Raw genomic sequence first — 16,078 nt, forward strand, 5'->3', positions numbered from 1 at the left:
AAAAACTATTTAAGTAAATGAAGAAAACCCCAAAATAATGAAACATAACGAAAACAGTTCAGGGTTTAGTTCAGGTTTTGTAACTGTAATTTGTATGATTTGATTTTTAATTTTTCTCTTCCTTTTTTGATTGTAATGTGTGGAATTTGTGGAATTTACGAAATAAACTAGAATACAAATTGTCTTCGAAAAAGTAACAGAAATGAACGCTTATGAGTGAAGAAGGGACAGGCCTAATCTTTAGTCTAAGTTTAACGTAAATGCGTAGACTAAACATAGGACATACATATACGATAGCTATTAACTAGTTATCTACATTAAGTGACTGCCAAAATGTGAATTTTGCCAGTGCTTAAATCTAGAATGTCGCCGAATGTGTGTGCCTGAAGTAAGCTAAAGAATTAATTAATGTACACGAACGCTAAACGGGGGGGGGGAGAGAGATCAGCAAATTGAGATGCTCAGCAAATGGACTCGTTCATGTCACTGGGCCTGAACGGCAGCTGCATGTCCCTGCAGCGCTCAATCACGAATTTCTCCAGCTGACAGCCGGCGCTGCAAGGAAAACAAAATATTTAGAAAAATCTTTCCAGAGGGCAGTGGTTCTCCGCGCTACTCACTCGTATATCTCATTGCCCTCTACATTGTAGAGATCGCAATTGCGAAACACCAACTGTATATCGCTGAGCACCTCCTCGTTCAGCTGATATTCGCCCATGTTCAGCTTGGACTTGACTTTGGCCAAATCCATGGGCGTCTTGATAATCTGATGATAGTCGGGCACCTCCGATGTCAGCACGGGACGCAGAAATGGCCAAGCGGCCTTGTGCTTCATAATCTGCTCCAGCAGATCGTACAGCGCGGCGCTGTTCAGCGGCAAGTTGTCATTCATGCGTCGCCCGCTGCGTCGATGATTGTTATTGTTGTTGGTGCTGCTGCTATTGTTGTTGTTATTGTTGTTGCTGCTGCTGTGTCGAGCGGATTTGTCCAGCGAGATGCGCAAGGAGTTGCGTGAGGAGCGCGAACGTTTGGCGTGCGGTTCATCTTGGTCATCGTCATCATCATCGTGGCCGTTGACTGTGGGATAAGAGAGAATTAAGGATTAAGGAAATAAGGATAAAGGAGAATTTTGATTAAAAGGGAGCCTCACCACAGGGCTCTGTATTTCGGGGACTTAGTCATTTAGCCAAGATCCACACCCCGACCCAAGGTGAATTTACAGCGGAGAACGTTACCCTGTTAGTAAATTCACCTTGGCCGTTGCTCTTTCTGTACCTACCATTACTATGACGACGTCTCGGCCGCTGCGTCTCTGTGGCCTTGCACTTTTTGCACACAAAATCCGCGCGTGGCTGTCGCTTCAGCTGTGCGCACTCCAAATGATAGTAGAAACTGCAGCGTACGCAGCGTATTTCGCTGCCATCGTAGAAGCACACTTGACACACTTTCTCATCGTCGCTGGGGTTAGAAAAAACAAAGAAAGTTCAACATTTATTTGGGATTAAAAAAATCGATCAAAAACCTACGCTTCTTCATCTTCCTCGCCATTGACATCCTCATCGCCGGAGACCTCTTCGGCCGCTTCACTGTCCAGCGGTTCGCTCTCGTCCTCCTCATCGGCAGCTGCTTCCTCGTCTTCATCCTCGACAGCTGCTCGTATTTCTTTGGCTGTTAGTCGCTTCTGTTTGCTGGGACGCCCACGAGGACGTCGCGCAGGTCGACCATTCTGCTTGTTCGAGGACGAGTGTGTGGATGTTTCGCTTTTGTCATCTGTGGCAAGCTCTTCCTCCTCCTCCTCCTCCGCCTCCGCCTCTTCCTGCGCCTCCTCTTCGTCTTCATCTTCCGGCTCCTCCTCCTCCTCCTCGGGCTCCTCTTCATCATCATCTTCCACAATGAACTTGCGCTTACGCTGTGCCGCCGTTTTCTTTTCCTTCTCATCGTTTGTGTTCTTCAGGCCGAGATTCTTGACGCACTCATTGCAGTACCAATGACCCTTGGGCACGGAGCGCATCTTGGGCTTCATGCAGAACATGTGCGTGCCGCCGTTGCACTCATCGCAGAGCAGCATCTTGTCGGGATCGCTGCCACGCCGGCACACCTTGCACAGCGACTTGTTCGTGGAGCGAATCCACTGAATGCAGTCGTGCAGCATATTGAAGTGCAGAAAGAGCTGCGCATAGCTGGTGCTCTCCATGAGGGACACCTCCCATTGATGCAGTCGCGCCTCACACTCCTGCTTGAGGACATCCTGCTTGGGATCCCACTTCTTCATGCCGTAGGGTGGCTTCAGGAAACGCCTGCCAATGGCCTGTTCCACCTGCAGCAAGGCGCCAGCCATGTTGCGCACTTGGTTATGCAGCGTCTCCGTCTCCTGTCCCTCCTCGTCGGCAGACTCCTCGTCCAAATACTGCCCCGGATCGCGGTACGGCTTTGTGGCATATTTGCCTACAGTCACAGCGCCCTTTTCCTCATCCTCGTAGTCCTCATGCGAGTCATTGTCGGAGCCCGAGGCTGCCAGATTCTCCAGCTTGCCACCGGGACCCCACTGCAGCTTGACCTGCGGATCGTACTTGCCCTCGAGCAGGTCGTTCCGCCACTTCTCCATATCCTTGACCTTCAATCTGCCCAAATCCCCCGTGTAAATGTCAGTCTCGAACTGCAGCAGGCGATCCACCAGATGCAGCTGCATCACATGATTCAAATCTGTGCCCTCGGCCAGCTGAAAATTGGCCTCCGAATACTTTCGATGCGTTTCCGTGTGCATGGTGCTGAGGAATTTCTTGCGCTGCTGCTCGGTCTCCAGCGTGAGCATCTCCACGGGGCAGGTGCTCACATGCTGCTCGATGAGCGTGCGCAGCCCGTTGATCTCCTCCAGCAGTCCCGACTCGCGAATCCCCAGTGGGTTGAGGCTCTTGAGCAGCTCGTCAATGTCCTCCGCTTTGTAGATGTACGACCAACGCTGACGCTCGGACTGAGCCTGACTCTCATTGTGGACAATGCAGCTGCGCCGATCGCCGCTGCACATGAGCAGCTCGTGCGGTGTGGGATCCTCGAGGGGCTCTGCCTCGGCCAGCACCTCCATGGGCTCGGCATCGCCATTGATGCGATGCTCCTGGTTCTCCTTGTTCTCCAGCGATTGCTTCGCACGCTTGCGTGACTTTTCCTCGCCATAGAGCTTCAGCAGGTACAGACGCAGCTCCTTGCGGCTCTTGGGCAGCTGCGCTTGGTTGCTAATCTCCGCCTGGGGTTTGTTCAGCGGCGGCTGCGACAGACAGGTATCCAGGCTATCAGGGGAATGCTCCACAAAGATGCCCGGCATGGACTCCAGCACGTAGTACTTCCGATAGCAGCGATCCATGCCCAGAAACACAAGGAAATTGAAGAGTTGAGAGTGCAGAGCGAACACCTGCTGCTCGTGCTTCTTGTGCTGCGTGTCCGACTTGGCGTGCAGCTCCGCAATGTCTTTGTTCAGCTTCTCCAGCAGCGTTTGCTTCTTCGCCGGATCATTCTTCAGCTCCTCCGCGCTGCACGCCAAGTGATGCTCGTGGGTCAGCTTCCTTTTGCTCATCTCCAGCGCAGCCAAGCGGCGATTCTCCACCTGTATGAGCGTGCGCAGCTCCACCTTGGCCTTGGCCGTCTGCTCCATGCGCTCCTCAATCAGATTGATGGTGCCCGAGTACGTCAGAATCTGCGACATGAGGCAGCGAATGACGCACATAATGTCGGGGAAGCTCATCTTATAGATCGGGGTGTTCCTGAGGCTGTGCAGGATATGCGCATGCTGCAGGCGCAACTCCAGGCCGGGATCTTCGCGTGAGGCATAGCCATTGCGGTACATAATGCGCCACTTCTCGGCCTTCTCGTTGACAATCGCACCCGAGCTGAGCAGATGCAGCCGCAGCACTTCGCTCAGCGTCAGCGCGTCCAGCGGCAGTTCGTTGATCTTGAAGGAAAAGTGCCGCTTGGCGTAGTAGTGGCTGCGCGTGGCATGGCCCATGCTGATGTACGGCTCACTGGGCGCGGTATACCGTCCTAGCATGTACCTGACGGTGCACTCATCCTCCTCCTCCTTTTGCAGATCAAAAACGGTGCCCAGCAGCACCAGAATGATGTCCGAGAGTGGACCAGCCACCTCGCGTGCACTCAACGCTCGCGTCATCTCATAGAAGCTTAGGTTCTGCCGGAACACCTCCACGCCAGACAGCAGGCCGGAATATGTGTGCATAAATTCTCGCATCATGAAGGCATCGCCGAGCAGCTGCTCCGGCAGGAGCGTCACAATTGGCTTGTAGCGCGGCAGCACACGCTGATCGCAGCGCTCCAGATCGTCCGTTTTGGTCAGCAGATTGTTGCACTCGAACTCCACGCGCTCCATCAGCTGCGCCTTCTTCTCGGCCTTCTCGCGCTCCAGCAGTGCCAGCTTCGCGGCCCTTTCCAGGCGCACACGTTCCATTTCCTCCGCCAGCTGCTTGGCACTGGCTTTGGCTTTCTCCTTAGCCTTGGCGGCCGACTCCTCGGACACATCCGACACAATGTATTTGTTCAGCGTTGATTGCTTCTTGGCTGCAGCATCTTTGGGCTCCGGTCGCTTGATCTTAGAGGGGGAATAGCGCGGCATTTTGCCAATGAAAATGCTCGCAAAGCTCACGCCAGCATCTGTTACGTATTGTTTGTAGGCCTCCGGCTTGGGGCGGAGTATCCCGTCCACCCTTGTGACATTATTCTTGATGAACATGCCCAGATTTTCCATATTAAACTCCAGACGCTGGCGTCTTATGTGCTCGTAGGACACGACGATCTCTGTGCTGGCATCACCCTTAGCGGCACGCAGGCGATACTGCAGCGCGTCTGTGTCCTCGTAGATATCGTTGCTGGGCAGCGGCATGCCCTTGCCTGGCTGTATGGCCACCACCACATAGGCAGTGTTCTTTTTGGTCGTCACGCTCACCTCCTCGTTGATGAAGTAACGTTTGCGAAGGAATTTGGCCACCATCAGGTTGAGTGTCTTCACCGCCGACTGGCGTGCATGTTCCACCACGAGCAGCACGGGCGCGCGGAGGCTCTGTTTGAACTGCTCCATCTTCTTGCGGGCAGCGCGTTCGCTTTTCAGCGCCTCTTCGTACGTAAGACTGTCGCGGCCGGTTGCCTCGCATTGCCACACCGTTGAATTGATGGCCATCACGTGGCGAAAGTAGTTTCTGTTTGGAAAATAATTTGTATATCAGTATTGAGCAGCTCTAGATATTTCGATTTCAAATTAGGCGTTAAATGCGCGCCTATTTTTTGTGTGGGGTGGCAACTCTGTGCAAAAGCAGCTGGGAGCAGGCGGCAGCTGAGAATTGGTTCGCGCGCTTTACTCCCGCCACCGACAGCGTTGTTTGTGCCCCGCGGTCCAGGACCACACGAACACACACTCACACCCAAGCATACATTATGCATGCCTGTGTGTGTGTGTTTGCGCGATGTTCGTATATCGGTCGGTTGCATGCGTTCCGTTCCCAGGCGTCGCTTTGTTGTATACTTTAGCGCACTCTTCGCTTTGCAATGATGCTCCTAAAGGACCTGGACCTGGAGCATGGGTCAATGGGAGGTGTACTTACTCATAGTCGCGGAAAATGCGATTGGTGATGTAGCAGCAGAAGACCAAGTCGTTATCTTGGAATGTATCGTTTCTGCCCTCCTTCTGATTTAGGTCGAAGCCTTCCCGCTTGCAAATCGGCATATTTATTTATGTATTTATATTTAATTGCACCAAATATAAGTTAAGTTGACAATTTCACTGCTCTGTCTATCACCCGCGCGCGAATCACTGCTGGCTGGGGCTGCTGCCTGTTGGGAAGAAGCGCAAATTGTAAAGAAATGTGCCACAGCCAGGCCAGACGACACACACAATCTTCTCACAAAAGGCGCCCAATTTTTTTCTTGCGTTTTCGCACGGCTGCCCGTTGCCGTTTGTTAGCGTATTTTCAGCGGTTTGCGCGCCGTGCTCGCACACACATTTATGAACAGCCGATGAACGCTACGATTCAGCCACTTTCTATTATATTTTCTGTGGGTTTCATCAGCGTCTACACTTGAAAATTGGTTATTTTTTAACGCACAAATTATTTTCATGCGCGCCTTGCGAATCGCCCAATTTTCTTTTACTTTGCTTTGCTTTGCAACACAAACAATGTTACCGCACGACGTCAAACGCGAAATGCCACACAGCAAATGGGCAGAGAAAGAAGAAGAGAAGAGCACGCTAAATGGAATTCACTGCAAATTTTAGTATCGCATCGTCTTTAGATAACTATAATCTATTTTTATACGGTTTTTTTTGTCAGGAAAGTGTAATGCAACTAATTTTTTTAACATAAATTCAAACAATATGTGCGATTTATTTGCGCGCCAATTATTCCGCTATCGATGGCTGCACTAATTACGCGCCTATCGATAAGCTAAATTAGCAGTCCTGTTACAGACGCAAAGCAAAAGAAAGAACAACCAAAAAAAGTTTGCGGAAAAGTGCAACTAATAACATAATTAAGTGCAGTGCAATCAATTGCAATGCTTATAAGAGAACTTAAACCACATAGAATGCGCTGCTGCGTATGACGACAGCCTTTTCAGATAGGTAAACGATCACACAACACCCACAGCAGGGGTTTTTTTTTCTATTCTTTCACTCTGTGCCAGTGCTCCACTCTTCTCCGTTGTCTTCCTCTTTTCCTCGTTTCGTACACACACAGCAACACACAAAAGCAACAACAACAAAAGGCGATATATTTTGTGTGGAGCAAAACTGTACGCGCGCGGGGTGTGAAAGAAAAACTGCAAACACACATATGTATGTACATACATAACCATGTACATATCTATGTACATCTATCTATGTACATACCTTCAGCATACGATTATGAAGTGCAAATGTTTTAATGTCCCCCCTCGTTTTTTGTCTCCTCTTTTCATGTTTCTGTTTCCGTTTGTGTCTCGGATGCTTCTTGGCTAATTGCAGTCGTCTCTGTGCAAGTGTGTGTGCGTGAACGCTTCGCTGCTGGCAATCCATCACATCGCTCGTGTCCAGCAGTCGTCGTCGTCATACGGAAAAACGCGCCAACGAACGCACCTCTTCGCCTACATCTTCGTGGCTGCGATCACGCGCCCCGCCCCGAGCCCCACGCTTATAGATGATAATGGTGCGCAGGAGAGCGCGCCCCACCAAAGACACTGGTGGTGGCTCTGCAGCGGCAGCTGTTGCCACAGACGGAGCTCTAACCATGGACACTGCCGCCGCTGTGGCCGTTGCGGGCGGCAATCATCTGCTCGATGATCAATATTTTGCCAGCCCCAAGCGGAAAGACTGCCGCCTGATGAAGGCCAGTGAAAATCTCAAAATTTCCTCCGATGTGCTGACATTGGAGGAGGCGAACAACAAAGGCAACAAGCCAACAAAGGCGTTAACAGATCGAACAATTGGTGAGTTTTGTTGTTGCTGCCGCCATCTGTTGGCATTTTTTGAGGTTAGCTTTACTGATTTTTGCTCGGTTTCTTGTTTCTGTAGGCGTGCCGCTGGCCACACGCTCCCAAACACGCACCATTGAGAACTTTTTCAAAGCAAATGCTGCCGCCAAGTGTACACCACATGATGAGCCAATTGAAGAGCAAAAGACAATATCCACAGAGCTTGCTCTGTCCGATGAGCTGGGGGATGACGAACTGGAGCGTGTTGTTGGCGATCTGCTGTACGATGGCCATTCGACGGCCTCTTCCGATTCACCTTCCTACCAACACGAGCGCGAGCTCGAGCAGGAGGACACATTTCTGCTGCGCGAAACGAGTCCCGGGCCCGTACTGACGGCCGACTTCCAGACACATCGGTCGGCGCTGCGGGATAGCCACAGCTCGTCCCATAGCAGCAGCAGCAGCAGCGGCGGTGCCAGTGCCACCACAGACAATATCTTCCTGCAGGAACCGGTGCTGACACTGGACATTGATCGCACGCCCACCAAAGCCTCTAGCATTAAGATCAACAAAAGTTTCGAGCTGGGCAGCGCTGTCTTCTCATCGCCACCTTCCGTGCTGAATGGCTGCCGCTTCAATCAGATTGTGACACTCAATGGAGGAGGCGCCGAGCAAGCCGAGATGCCGGCAGCTATCCCGCCTCAGCCACAGCTTCAGCCGCATCTTAACGCCTTCGAATTGGACCAACATGATAGTAGTTCCTGCGACAGTGGCGTTGCCTGCAGCCTGAGCCTGACGGCTGAATCGCCAGCAGCTGCGGCCACGCGTCGCCGCAAGCCAGCCACACCTCATCGTATACTCTGCCCCTCGCCGATCAAGACATTGCCCCGCGAAGGGAGCGGCGGCATGTTAGTACCTGGAGCACGCAAAACTTCCGGCATTTTGATGAAGGGCGATCTGTTGTCGCCGAGAAAGTCGCCACGCAAGCTGCCGACAACGACAGCGGCGGTTGCCGCCTGCAAGTCGCGACGAAGACTGAATCAGCCAAAGCCACAAGCGCCTTACCACCACCAGCCACAGACACAGCCACAGCCACAGCCAGGCACACAGCCAACGAACGAGGATATTGTCGTCATAATCGATGACGATGATGATGTGGATCAGGAGGATGAGGGCGATGAGGATGAGGACGATGTACATGCCTTACTGAAGGCTGCCGAAGAGCTGGAGAACCTGAACAAAGTACCCATAGCCATTAGCAACAAAAGCAACAATCATGCGAAAACAATGCTCAAACCAGCGCCAGCCAAGCCAAGGGCTGCCCTTAGCAAAGGCAAGTCGAAGACAGGCTCGAAGATCCAGCCCGGACCACTGCCCCTGGCCGCCACGAATGGCAATCGCGAGATGACAGACTTCTTTCCGGTGCGGCGAAGCGTGCGCAAGACCAAGACAGCCGTCAAGGAGGAATGGCTGCGCAACCTCGAGCAGGCGGTGCTTGAGGAGCGCTCCGAGGGCCTGCAGGTGCGCAACTTCATGGGCAAGGGACGCGGCGTTGTCGCCGTGCGTCACTTCAAGCGCAACGAGTTCGTCGTGGAGTATGTGGGCGATCTGATCTCGATCAGCGATGCCACCGATCGCGAGCGACGCTACGCGCTGGACGAGAATGCCGGCTGCTACATGTACTACTTCAAGCACAAGAACCAGCAGTACTGCATCGATGCCACGGTGGACACGGGCAAGCTGGGACGCCTCATTAATCACTCGCGTGCCGGCAATCTGATGACCAAAGTGGTTGTCATCAAGCAGCGACCGCATCTGGTGCTGCTGGCCAAGGATGATATTGCGCCGGGGGAGGAGCTGACCTACGACTATGGCGATCGATCCAAGGAGTCGCTGCTGCATCATCCTTGGCTGGCCTTCTGAGGCAGGGAGTCCATGGAGAAGCCCTAGCCAGAAGCGGTCAACGGTTCGGAAACGGTTCAGCTAAATGGTTTTTGTGTGCTTAATTCTTAGCTTTTATATCTATCTATAGAAACCAGATCCACAAACCATTTGGGCAAGACAAAACCTACTTCCATTCAAAGACTGTTCCAAGCCTCGAAACGAAACGCGAACCGCAGCGGACTGGGCGTGGCACTCCCCCGAATTTAGTTTTTATTTTGAGGAAAAGTATGAAAAACTGTTAGTTCAAAATATCATAAAGGATAGGCGAAACACACACCAACACACACCACACACACACACACCAACACACACATGATAGCATACATATAAAAATTTTCTGGATTTGTTAGCGGTTTTTATAACATTATGTTACGTGGCAGCCAGGCTAAAAACAGAGAGAAACGAGACCAGACAGGAGATGATGATAATAACTAATTGAAAATGCGCTTAAACATTAAGGCATTCATCTAGCTAGAGTTTAAGTATAACGAAATGATTAACTGTTGAACATTTAGACGCAAGTTTCCGAAAGAGAGAGAGTGCTGCTGGAAGGGTGTAACGCGTATGCTATTTATATATAGATATTTATATTAGATACATGTGTAATTTCGAAACCTATTATTACGTACTATTTACTGCCATAGTGCTACACAAGCCTCGCCCACGCCCCCATGCACGCCCTTAGCCACACACAACCATGCGGTACACAAGCAGCTTTCAGGAGAGTAACGGACTGCTGGTACAGCTAGTCTCTCTCTTTAGACACACACACACACACACACTTAAGCAGGTTTCAAACACACACACACACACATACACTCTCCTGCCCCTCTACTACCTACAAAATGACAGAAGCTTCTCCAATAATTGTTTTATTTTCTATTCACATAAATTGTAAGTTTTATTTCTCTGTAACCAGCGCATATCGTTTTTAATTATACACAGTAAATACATTTTTAAATAGATTTAATTCATTTCTTTATTTAAAAACAAAAAGCAGCATCGTTTCATTGTAATTAAACGTTTTTAGCTCTAATTTGTATTGACTTAGCAAAATAAAAACCACACACGAAAATCGATAGAATATTTTACATACACTTAAGTTTAAAGTTTACATTCAAAACACTTAGTTCTAGTTAATAATTGTTTATAATTTTCACACTCACACCCACACACTATCAACTTAAAAAAAGCGCAACATAAAGTAAAATAAATAAAAATGCATAAAAAAAAACACTTTAACAACACGCAAAAATAATAATCATCAAAAAAACTGGAGCGGATTTTTGGGCGCTGGCGCTGCATCTACTGGAGATCATCAGGGGGGGAGTAGACACGCACATCTCTGGGAATGACTTCCAGCTAATACATCTACTAACTTTATTACATGGCTAGCCTATGCCTAAGGTTTACTCGTTACTCGTTTAGGTCTTAAGTTGTTTAGTTTTTTCCTCACTTAAGTACCAATATTGTTTTTATATATATTTATTTATTGGTAGAAAAGTTCGCATCAGGCGGGTTGGTTTTTTTGGGGGTTTACTTTTCTTCGTACTTCTCTGGAGTATTCTCTTGGTTAGGGCTGGGACCTTGGGCAGTCACAAAGGGAAGAGTTGTTTGCTCTGGAATGATTTTAAGTCCCTGACTCTAGGGTTTCTGCCACATAAAATCTCTCTAGTTGGTTTCTCTGGTTTCAATTTTGAGCTGGAGTTTTTGCTGCACTTTCTGGGGGGAGTTCTAGCAACAACTTCAACAACAACAACAAACAACAACAATAACTTCAACGACAACATTAAACACAGTTTTCTTTCAGCTGGCTCCGAGGTTCTATAAGTAATTATCAGACGGATTCATAATACTGACTCAACTCCACGGCGGACCCCAGGATCACCCCTCCGCTGCCCAATCTACGTGAGTATGCTGGCCTCTCCTGCCAGTGGACGTGGCGGCTGCTGCTGCTGCTGCTGTTTCTTTTGAGGATTCACATGAAGTTTGCCTCCTCGCAGCATTTGTCATTTCTTGCCACCAAAACTGGGCTTGGGCAGCGAGCCCATAAAGGCGCCCGCATTGGTGGGCAGCGCAGGCGCCACAAAGCTCAAGTCGGGTATGAGGGATATGCGTGGTGCCACCTTGGCATTTCCGATCTGGAACTGCTGCCGCTGATGATGCTGCTGATAGGTGGCACCCACTCCGCCTCCCACCGTTGTCGAGGGCGCCGTGGAGAAGTCGTGCATAATGTGTATCTGCTGTGGAGTCGCAGGCACATTGTTGTTGTTGTTGTTGTTGTTATTGTGGTTTGTGTTGGTGTTGCTCTTGCTGCTGGGCACCAAATTGCTGTGTGCATGCGTCTGCTTCTGATGCTGATAGAGACTCAATGGATTGTTGTAGAAGTTGGCGCTCTGCCAGGCGCCGGAGTTGAATTGTGGCGCGGAGGGTCGCGCTGGCAGCGGCGTGCTGCTCACAAAGTCCGACCAGTCATCGTCCTTTGGGGCAGAGCTAGGGCCAGTTGGGGGCTTCTTCAAGCTGTTGACATTGTTATTATTGCTAAAGGTCTGTTGCTGTGGCTGTTGCTGCTGCTGCTGCTGCTGCTGTCCCACTGGCACCGACACAAAGTCCGACCATTCATCATCCTCCTGTTGCTGTTGCTGCTGCTGCTGCTGTTGTGGCGGCTGCTTGGCCACCGTTGCACTTATCGTCGGCGGCTTGGACTGTGCCGAAAACAAATCCTCAATGCGTGCCATTTCCTCGGCATTGATGCTGGACAGCGCATTGTCGCCCCACTCAATGGCCGTCTTGGCCAGCGGTATGGCCTGTGGCAGCAGTATGGCCGGACAGAGTATCATTTGCTCGCCAAATGTGGGCGTGCCGTTCCGTGGCGGCTGCAGCGCCGCCTGCGTTTTCGCTGGCATCGACTGAAAGTCACTGAAATCATCATCCTCCACCACTGTGGGCGTCGTTGTGGGCAGCTCAAAGCTGCTCGTGCCATTGCTGCTGCCCAAGCGGCTGGGCGAGTCCAGGCCAAATGGCGGCGGCTTGTACTCCACATCGCGGTACTCCTTCTTGACCACCGTCTCATCAATGATGATGCCCGTCGCCGCAATCTCATAGTCAAAATCAATGGGCGCCAGCGTTGTGGTCCTCGCCACAGCCGTGTCCGATTTCGAGGGTGTGTAGATGTGTGTCTCCTTCAGTGGCATGGCAAAGCCAGTTGGTGTGCTGGCCGTGGGTCTAAGATCATCTGGTGGTGTTGGAGCTGCCACTGGCGGTGGAGTTGGCGCTCTCAAATCAAACTGTTGCTGGTGCTGCTGCTGATGCAGCTGCTCACTGCCGTTGAGGTTGTGGCCATAGCCGTTTGCTGATAAAGCAGTCGATAGCGTCGCTGTTGCTGCAGCAGCAGCTGCTGCTGATGCCGCTGCTGTGGACTCAAGGCAGTCGCTATTAAGCTCTGCGCAAGGGTTGTGGTTCTGCTTAAAGCTGGAGGAGATTTCGCCGCTGCTGCTGCTGCTGCTGCTGCTGGCAGGGACACAGTTTTCCCCATTAGACGCGCCAGACCGCGCTTCAGTTTGGCTCGTTTGTGGTGCTGCGGCGGCGGTTGCTTCCAGTCCTAGGAGGAAGAAAAAAGTGATTTAGTTTAGGCAAATATTTAGGCGCAAAGAGAGAGAGAGAGAGCGAAAGAGAGTTGCAGTACTGTCAGCAAAGAGAAGGATCAGCCATAATTATGCCATAAAATGCATGGTGAGATTACCAACAAGGTTCCGTTCTTCGCTAACTTATTCACCAAAGTGTGTAAATTCACCATGCTCAAAATCTAGCTTAAAATAAAGTGAGAAAATGTTTTCGAATAACTTGTGCTAATTTCGGGCAGCTAATTTCAAATGTTTTTGCTTTGATTTTTGGGGGTGCCAAAAGGGTAACAAAATGGTGGGAGCAAAGAAACCAAAAAACAACTACAACACACACACAACGCACACGGAACGAACACACGCCCAAAACGAAAAACGAAAACTTACTAAAATCCAGCAAGAAGGCATCGTGATTAGTGTTTATTGTTGCATTATTATTGCATGTGTTTAATGAAGTAGAATGGTGCATTTGATTAGTTGGGTTAACGCGTTCCATCAGCATCGGTTTGAGAGCCATTTGGAGGGGGTTTACAGCAGCAGCAGCAGCAGCAGCAGCATTTTGGGTTTCATTTGTTGCATTGCATTGTTGTTGTTTTTTTATGGGTGTGGAAGTTAGAGGTAACAAGATTTATTTTATCAGCCAGCAGCAACTTTGGTTGTGGGTCAAGTAGTTCTTCCAATTTTAAGGTCTGTACATGTGTCTCTAGGATGCAATTTTTATCATCGAGTCGAAATCATTTTCATCATTTTGAGTTTGAACAGAAATGTCAAGTGTTGAAGAGGGGGGAGGGAGGGTGTGTGTGTGGAGGAACAAAACGAAACCAAAAGTTTAGGCAAGCCAATCCGTAAAAGCGGCAGAAAAACTTAAAGCAAAATTAGCGAGCGATTCGACAGTTGGATCAAAAAACTTGTGTGGCGGTTAATTTGCGTTTTAACTAAGTGGAGTTTTAATCTGTACTTAAAGTAGGTACTATCTTTAGTCACTTACCCACTGAGGACAACTGCTGACTGCTCGCCTCCAGCGGTTTGAGCGGCTTCAGCGGATCAAAACTCAAATTGGCAGCAAAACGCGGCATGGAAGCATTCCACTTGTCGCCAAAGAGCTGCAAGAAAACACACAAAAAACATGAACATTGATTGATTCCACTCCTAACTAAGCTCTGTTCCTACTATATTCCTCGAATCGATGCCCAGCGCACGCACGAGGGAGTGCCGCATCTCCGAGCTGGTCCAGTGATAGTCCAGCGCTTGGGCCTGCTCGATGGCACCAAAGTTAAAGCTTTGACACTGCGCCAGCGGTCGCCGTTTGGCTTCAGTTGCAGCGCTGATCGACAGGTGCAGGGGAAACATAAGCTCCAGCACGGGCTTAATGCGCTCATCGATGCTAAGAGGAGCTGCAGCAGGCTGCGGTGGCGGAGGTACGGCTGCAACTGTGGGCATGGCTGCTGTTAGCGGCTCTGAGAAGTCACCAAAGTCATCATCATCATCGTCAGCATTCTCTGCAGGTGGCGTGGCAAACTCTTGAAAGTCATCAAAGCCATCATCGGCAGCAGGCGCCGGGGAATCCTTAGCCACTGGCATAACCTCCACGGCAGGCGCGGGCACCGCCGAGAAGTCCGCAAAGTCGCCAAAGTCATCAAATTCATCCTCCTCAGTCGCTGCAGGACTCTCCTGGTGCTCCTCCTGCTGCTCCACAGACTGTTCTATCACCTGCTCAAAGCTCGCAGCAAACTGAACTGAATCCGCCTCAACCGCTGGCTTATCCATGGAGAAGGCGGAAGGGAAGGAGAAGGCTGTTTCTGTGGGCGTTGCCAGCACTTCAATGGCAAAGAAATCTTCAGCTCCCTCGCGTATAAATAATTCTTTGGGTTTCTTTGGCGAACACTCATCGTCGCTGTCATCGGACACATCTTCCAGCGTGACTTGATGGCTGAGTACAGGTGGTGCTGCGGCTGCTGCTGGTGCTTTGGTTGGAGCTGGCATCTCCTCCTCGGCAACTGCCACAGGCGACAGCGTGGACGCGGCGGAGACGCTTTCCGTGGAGTACAGACTCAGGCTGTCCAGCTTCAGGGACGGCACATTGTCATTTATATTGGCTATCTCTTCCTCCTCCTCTTCATCCTCGTCCTGCAGCTCCTCCTCTAGCGGTGGCGGCGTCTCCTGATAGTCATCAAGCGACGGCGACTGTTTCACTTGGTAATTGAAAGCCTCCACATTTTGCCTTATTTCCTCTGCATTTGGTTTGCTAGTCAGCTCCAGTTCAGGCGGCCTCTCGCTGTACACAGGTTGGGCTTCTGTATGGGTTTCTGCAGGTGAGGCGGCATACAAATTAAAAACGAAATCACAAGCCCAATTGGCAGCTTCAAAATTACCTTTTGTTAGCGCTGAGCGGTTGCTGGTGACTAAGCCAAAGTCGTCGTCGTCGTCATCCAAATTGATCGTTGACTGCAGGCCCGAGTCGTCGTCGTCCTCGCCAAAATCGATCGGTGGCGGCGTGCTGCACAGCAGTGGCGGCACATTTACCATTTTGCAGCTGTCGTCGTGATGGTGGTGGATCCTCAGAGCGGACTTCCTGCCTTGAAAGTCTGCTAATTTGGCTTAAAGCAGCGAGCGAGCGGGCGGGGGGGAAATATATGACGTTTTCGACTGGGCCCCGTTTATCACAATGTGCGTGTGTGCGCGTGTGTGTGTTGGCCAGTTGTGTATGTGTATGCTACCACTCCAAGGTCTGTGTTGGAATTTTTTTTCTTGTTTGCCTTTTACACGCGTCAATTTCGAGTCGAAACTTAATTTCTATGCACTGCAGCCAGGCTATTAATTACACAATCGTTTACTTTGTGTGCACACCTGCTGTTTTAGCTGCAATATGCCATGTTTTCAATAAAACAACACTTTTTTCCAGGTTTTTGAGTGTTCTGCCTTTTTGACATTCACATTGCGATGCCAAGGTATGTTTCAGTGTTGCAATTATGATAACATATGTAGGCAACGAAAAAGGTGTCAACTTAAGAACAATCAAACAGAAACATTCAATCAAGTCGTACGTGCACTAGATACTCGTAATAATATTA

At 50.2% G+C, this 16,078-nt stretch overlaps 3 protein-coding genes across 3 annotated transcripts; 1 reads left to right on the forward strand and 2 right to left on the reverse strand.

Moving 5' to 3' along the window:
- Positions 1–60: 60 nt before the first annotated feature.
- On the reverse strand, positions 61–6,173 carry LOC117583783 (bromodomain adjacent to zinc finger domain protein 1A). The gene is made up of 5 exons (XM_034272361.1): positions 5,601–6,173; positions 1,527–5,198; positions 1,280–1,458; positions 621–1,077; positions 61–555 (listed from the first exon to the last, which is right to left on the reverse strand). The coding sequence occupies exons 1-5, from the start codon at positions 5,720–5,722 to the stop codon at positions 462–464; spliced, it is 4,524 nt and encodes a 1,507-aa protein (XP_034128252.1). The 5' UTR covers positions 5,723–6,173; the 3' UTR covers positions 61–461.
- Positions 6,174–6,444: 271 nt separating this feature from the next.
- LOC117583788 (histone-lysine N-methyltransferase PR-Set7) lies at positions 6,445–10,706 on the forward strand. Its single transcript, XM_034272367.1, has 3 exons — positions 6,445–6,616; positions 6,998–7,458; positions 7,544–10,706. The coding sequence occupies exons 2-3, from the start codon at positions 7,170–7,172 to the stop codon at positions 9,364–9,366; spliced, it is 2,112 nt and encodes a 703-aa protein (XP_034128258.1). The 5' UTR covers positions 6,445–6,616; positions 6,998–7,169; the 3' UTR covers positions 9,367–10,706.
- A 212-nt stretch (positions 10,707–10,918) lies between these two features.
- Positions 10,919–15,986, reverse strand: LOC117583784. The gene is made up of 4 exons (XM_034272362.1): positions 15,380–15,986; positions 14,178–15,313; positions 13,996–14,110; positions 10,919–12,988 (listed from the first exon to the last, which is right to left on the reverse strand). The coding sequence occupies exons 1-4, from the start codon at positions 15,531–15,533 to the stop codon at positions 11,397–11,399; spliced, it is 2,997 nt and encodes a 998-aa protein (XP_034128253.1). The 5' UTR covers positions 15,534–15,986; the 3' UTR covers positions 10,919–11,396.
- Positions 15,987–16,078: the final 92 nt, after the last annotated feature.

The sequence above is a fragment of the Drosophila guanche genome, unplaced genomic scaffold, assembly GCF_900245975.1.
Source record: "Drosophila guanche unplaced genomic scaffold, DGUA_6, whole genome shotgun sequence".
Taxonomy (NCBI): Eukaryota; Metazoa; Arthropoda; class Insecta; order Diptera; family Drosophilidae; genus Drosophila; species Drosophila guanche.

Coding starts and splice junctions, on each gene's coding strand:
- LOC117583783 (XM_034272361.1), bottom strand. CDS start 5,722: ATGCCGATTTGCAAGCGGGAAGGCTTCGACCTAAATCAGAAGGAGGGC. Junction 5,199..5,600: donor CGCATTTTCCGCGACTATGA/GTAAGTACACCT, acceptor TTTTCCAAACAG/AAACTACTTTCGCCACGTGA. Junction 1,078..1,279: donor GAGACGTCGTCATAGTAATG/GTAGGTACAGAA, acceptor CTTATCCCACAG/TCAACGGCCACGATGATGAT.
- LOC117583788 (XM_034272367.1), top strand. CDS start 7,170: ATGATAATGGTGCGCAGGAGAGCGCGCCCCACCAAAGACACTGGTGGT. Junction 7,459..7,543: donor GTTAACAGATCGAACAATTG/GTGAGTTTTGTT, acceptor TTGTTTCTGTAG/GCGTGCCGCTGGCCACACGC.
- LOC117583784 (XM_034272362.1), bottom strand. CDS start 15,533: ATGGTAAATGTGCCGCCACTGCTGTGCAGCACGCCGCCACCGATCGAT. Junction 14,111..14,177: donor GCATCGATTCGAGGAATATA/GTAGGAACAGAG, acceptor GTTTTCTTGCAG/CTCTTTGGCGACAAGTGGAA. Junction 12,989..13,995: donor TCAGCAGTTGTCCTCAGTGG/GTAAGTGACTAA, acceptor TCTTCCTCCTAG/GACTGGAAGCAACCGCCGCC.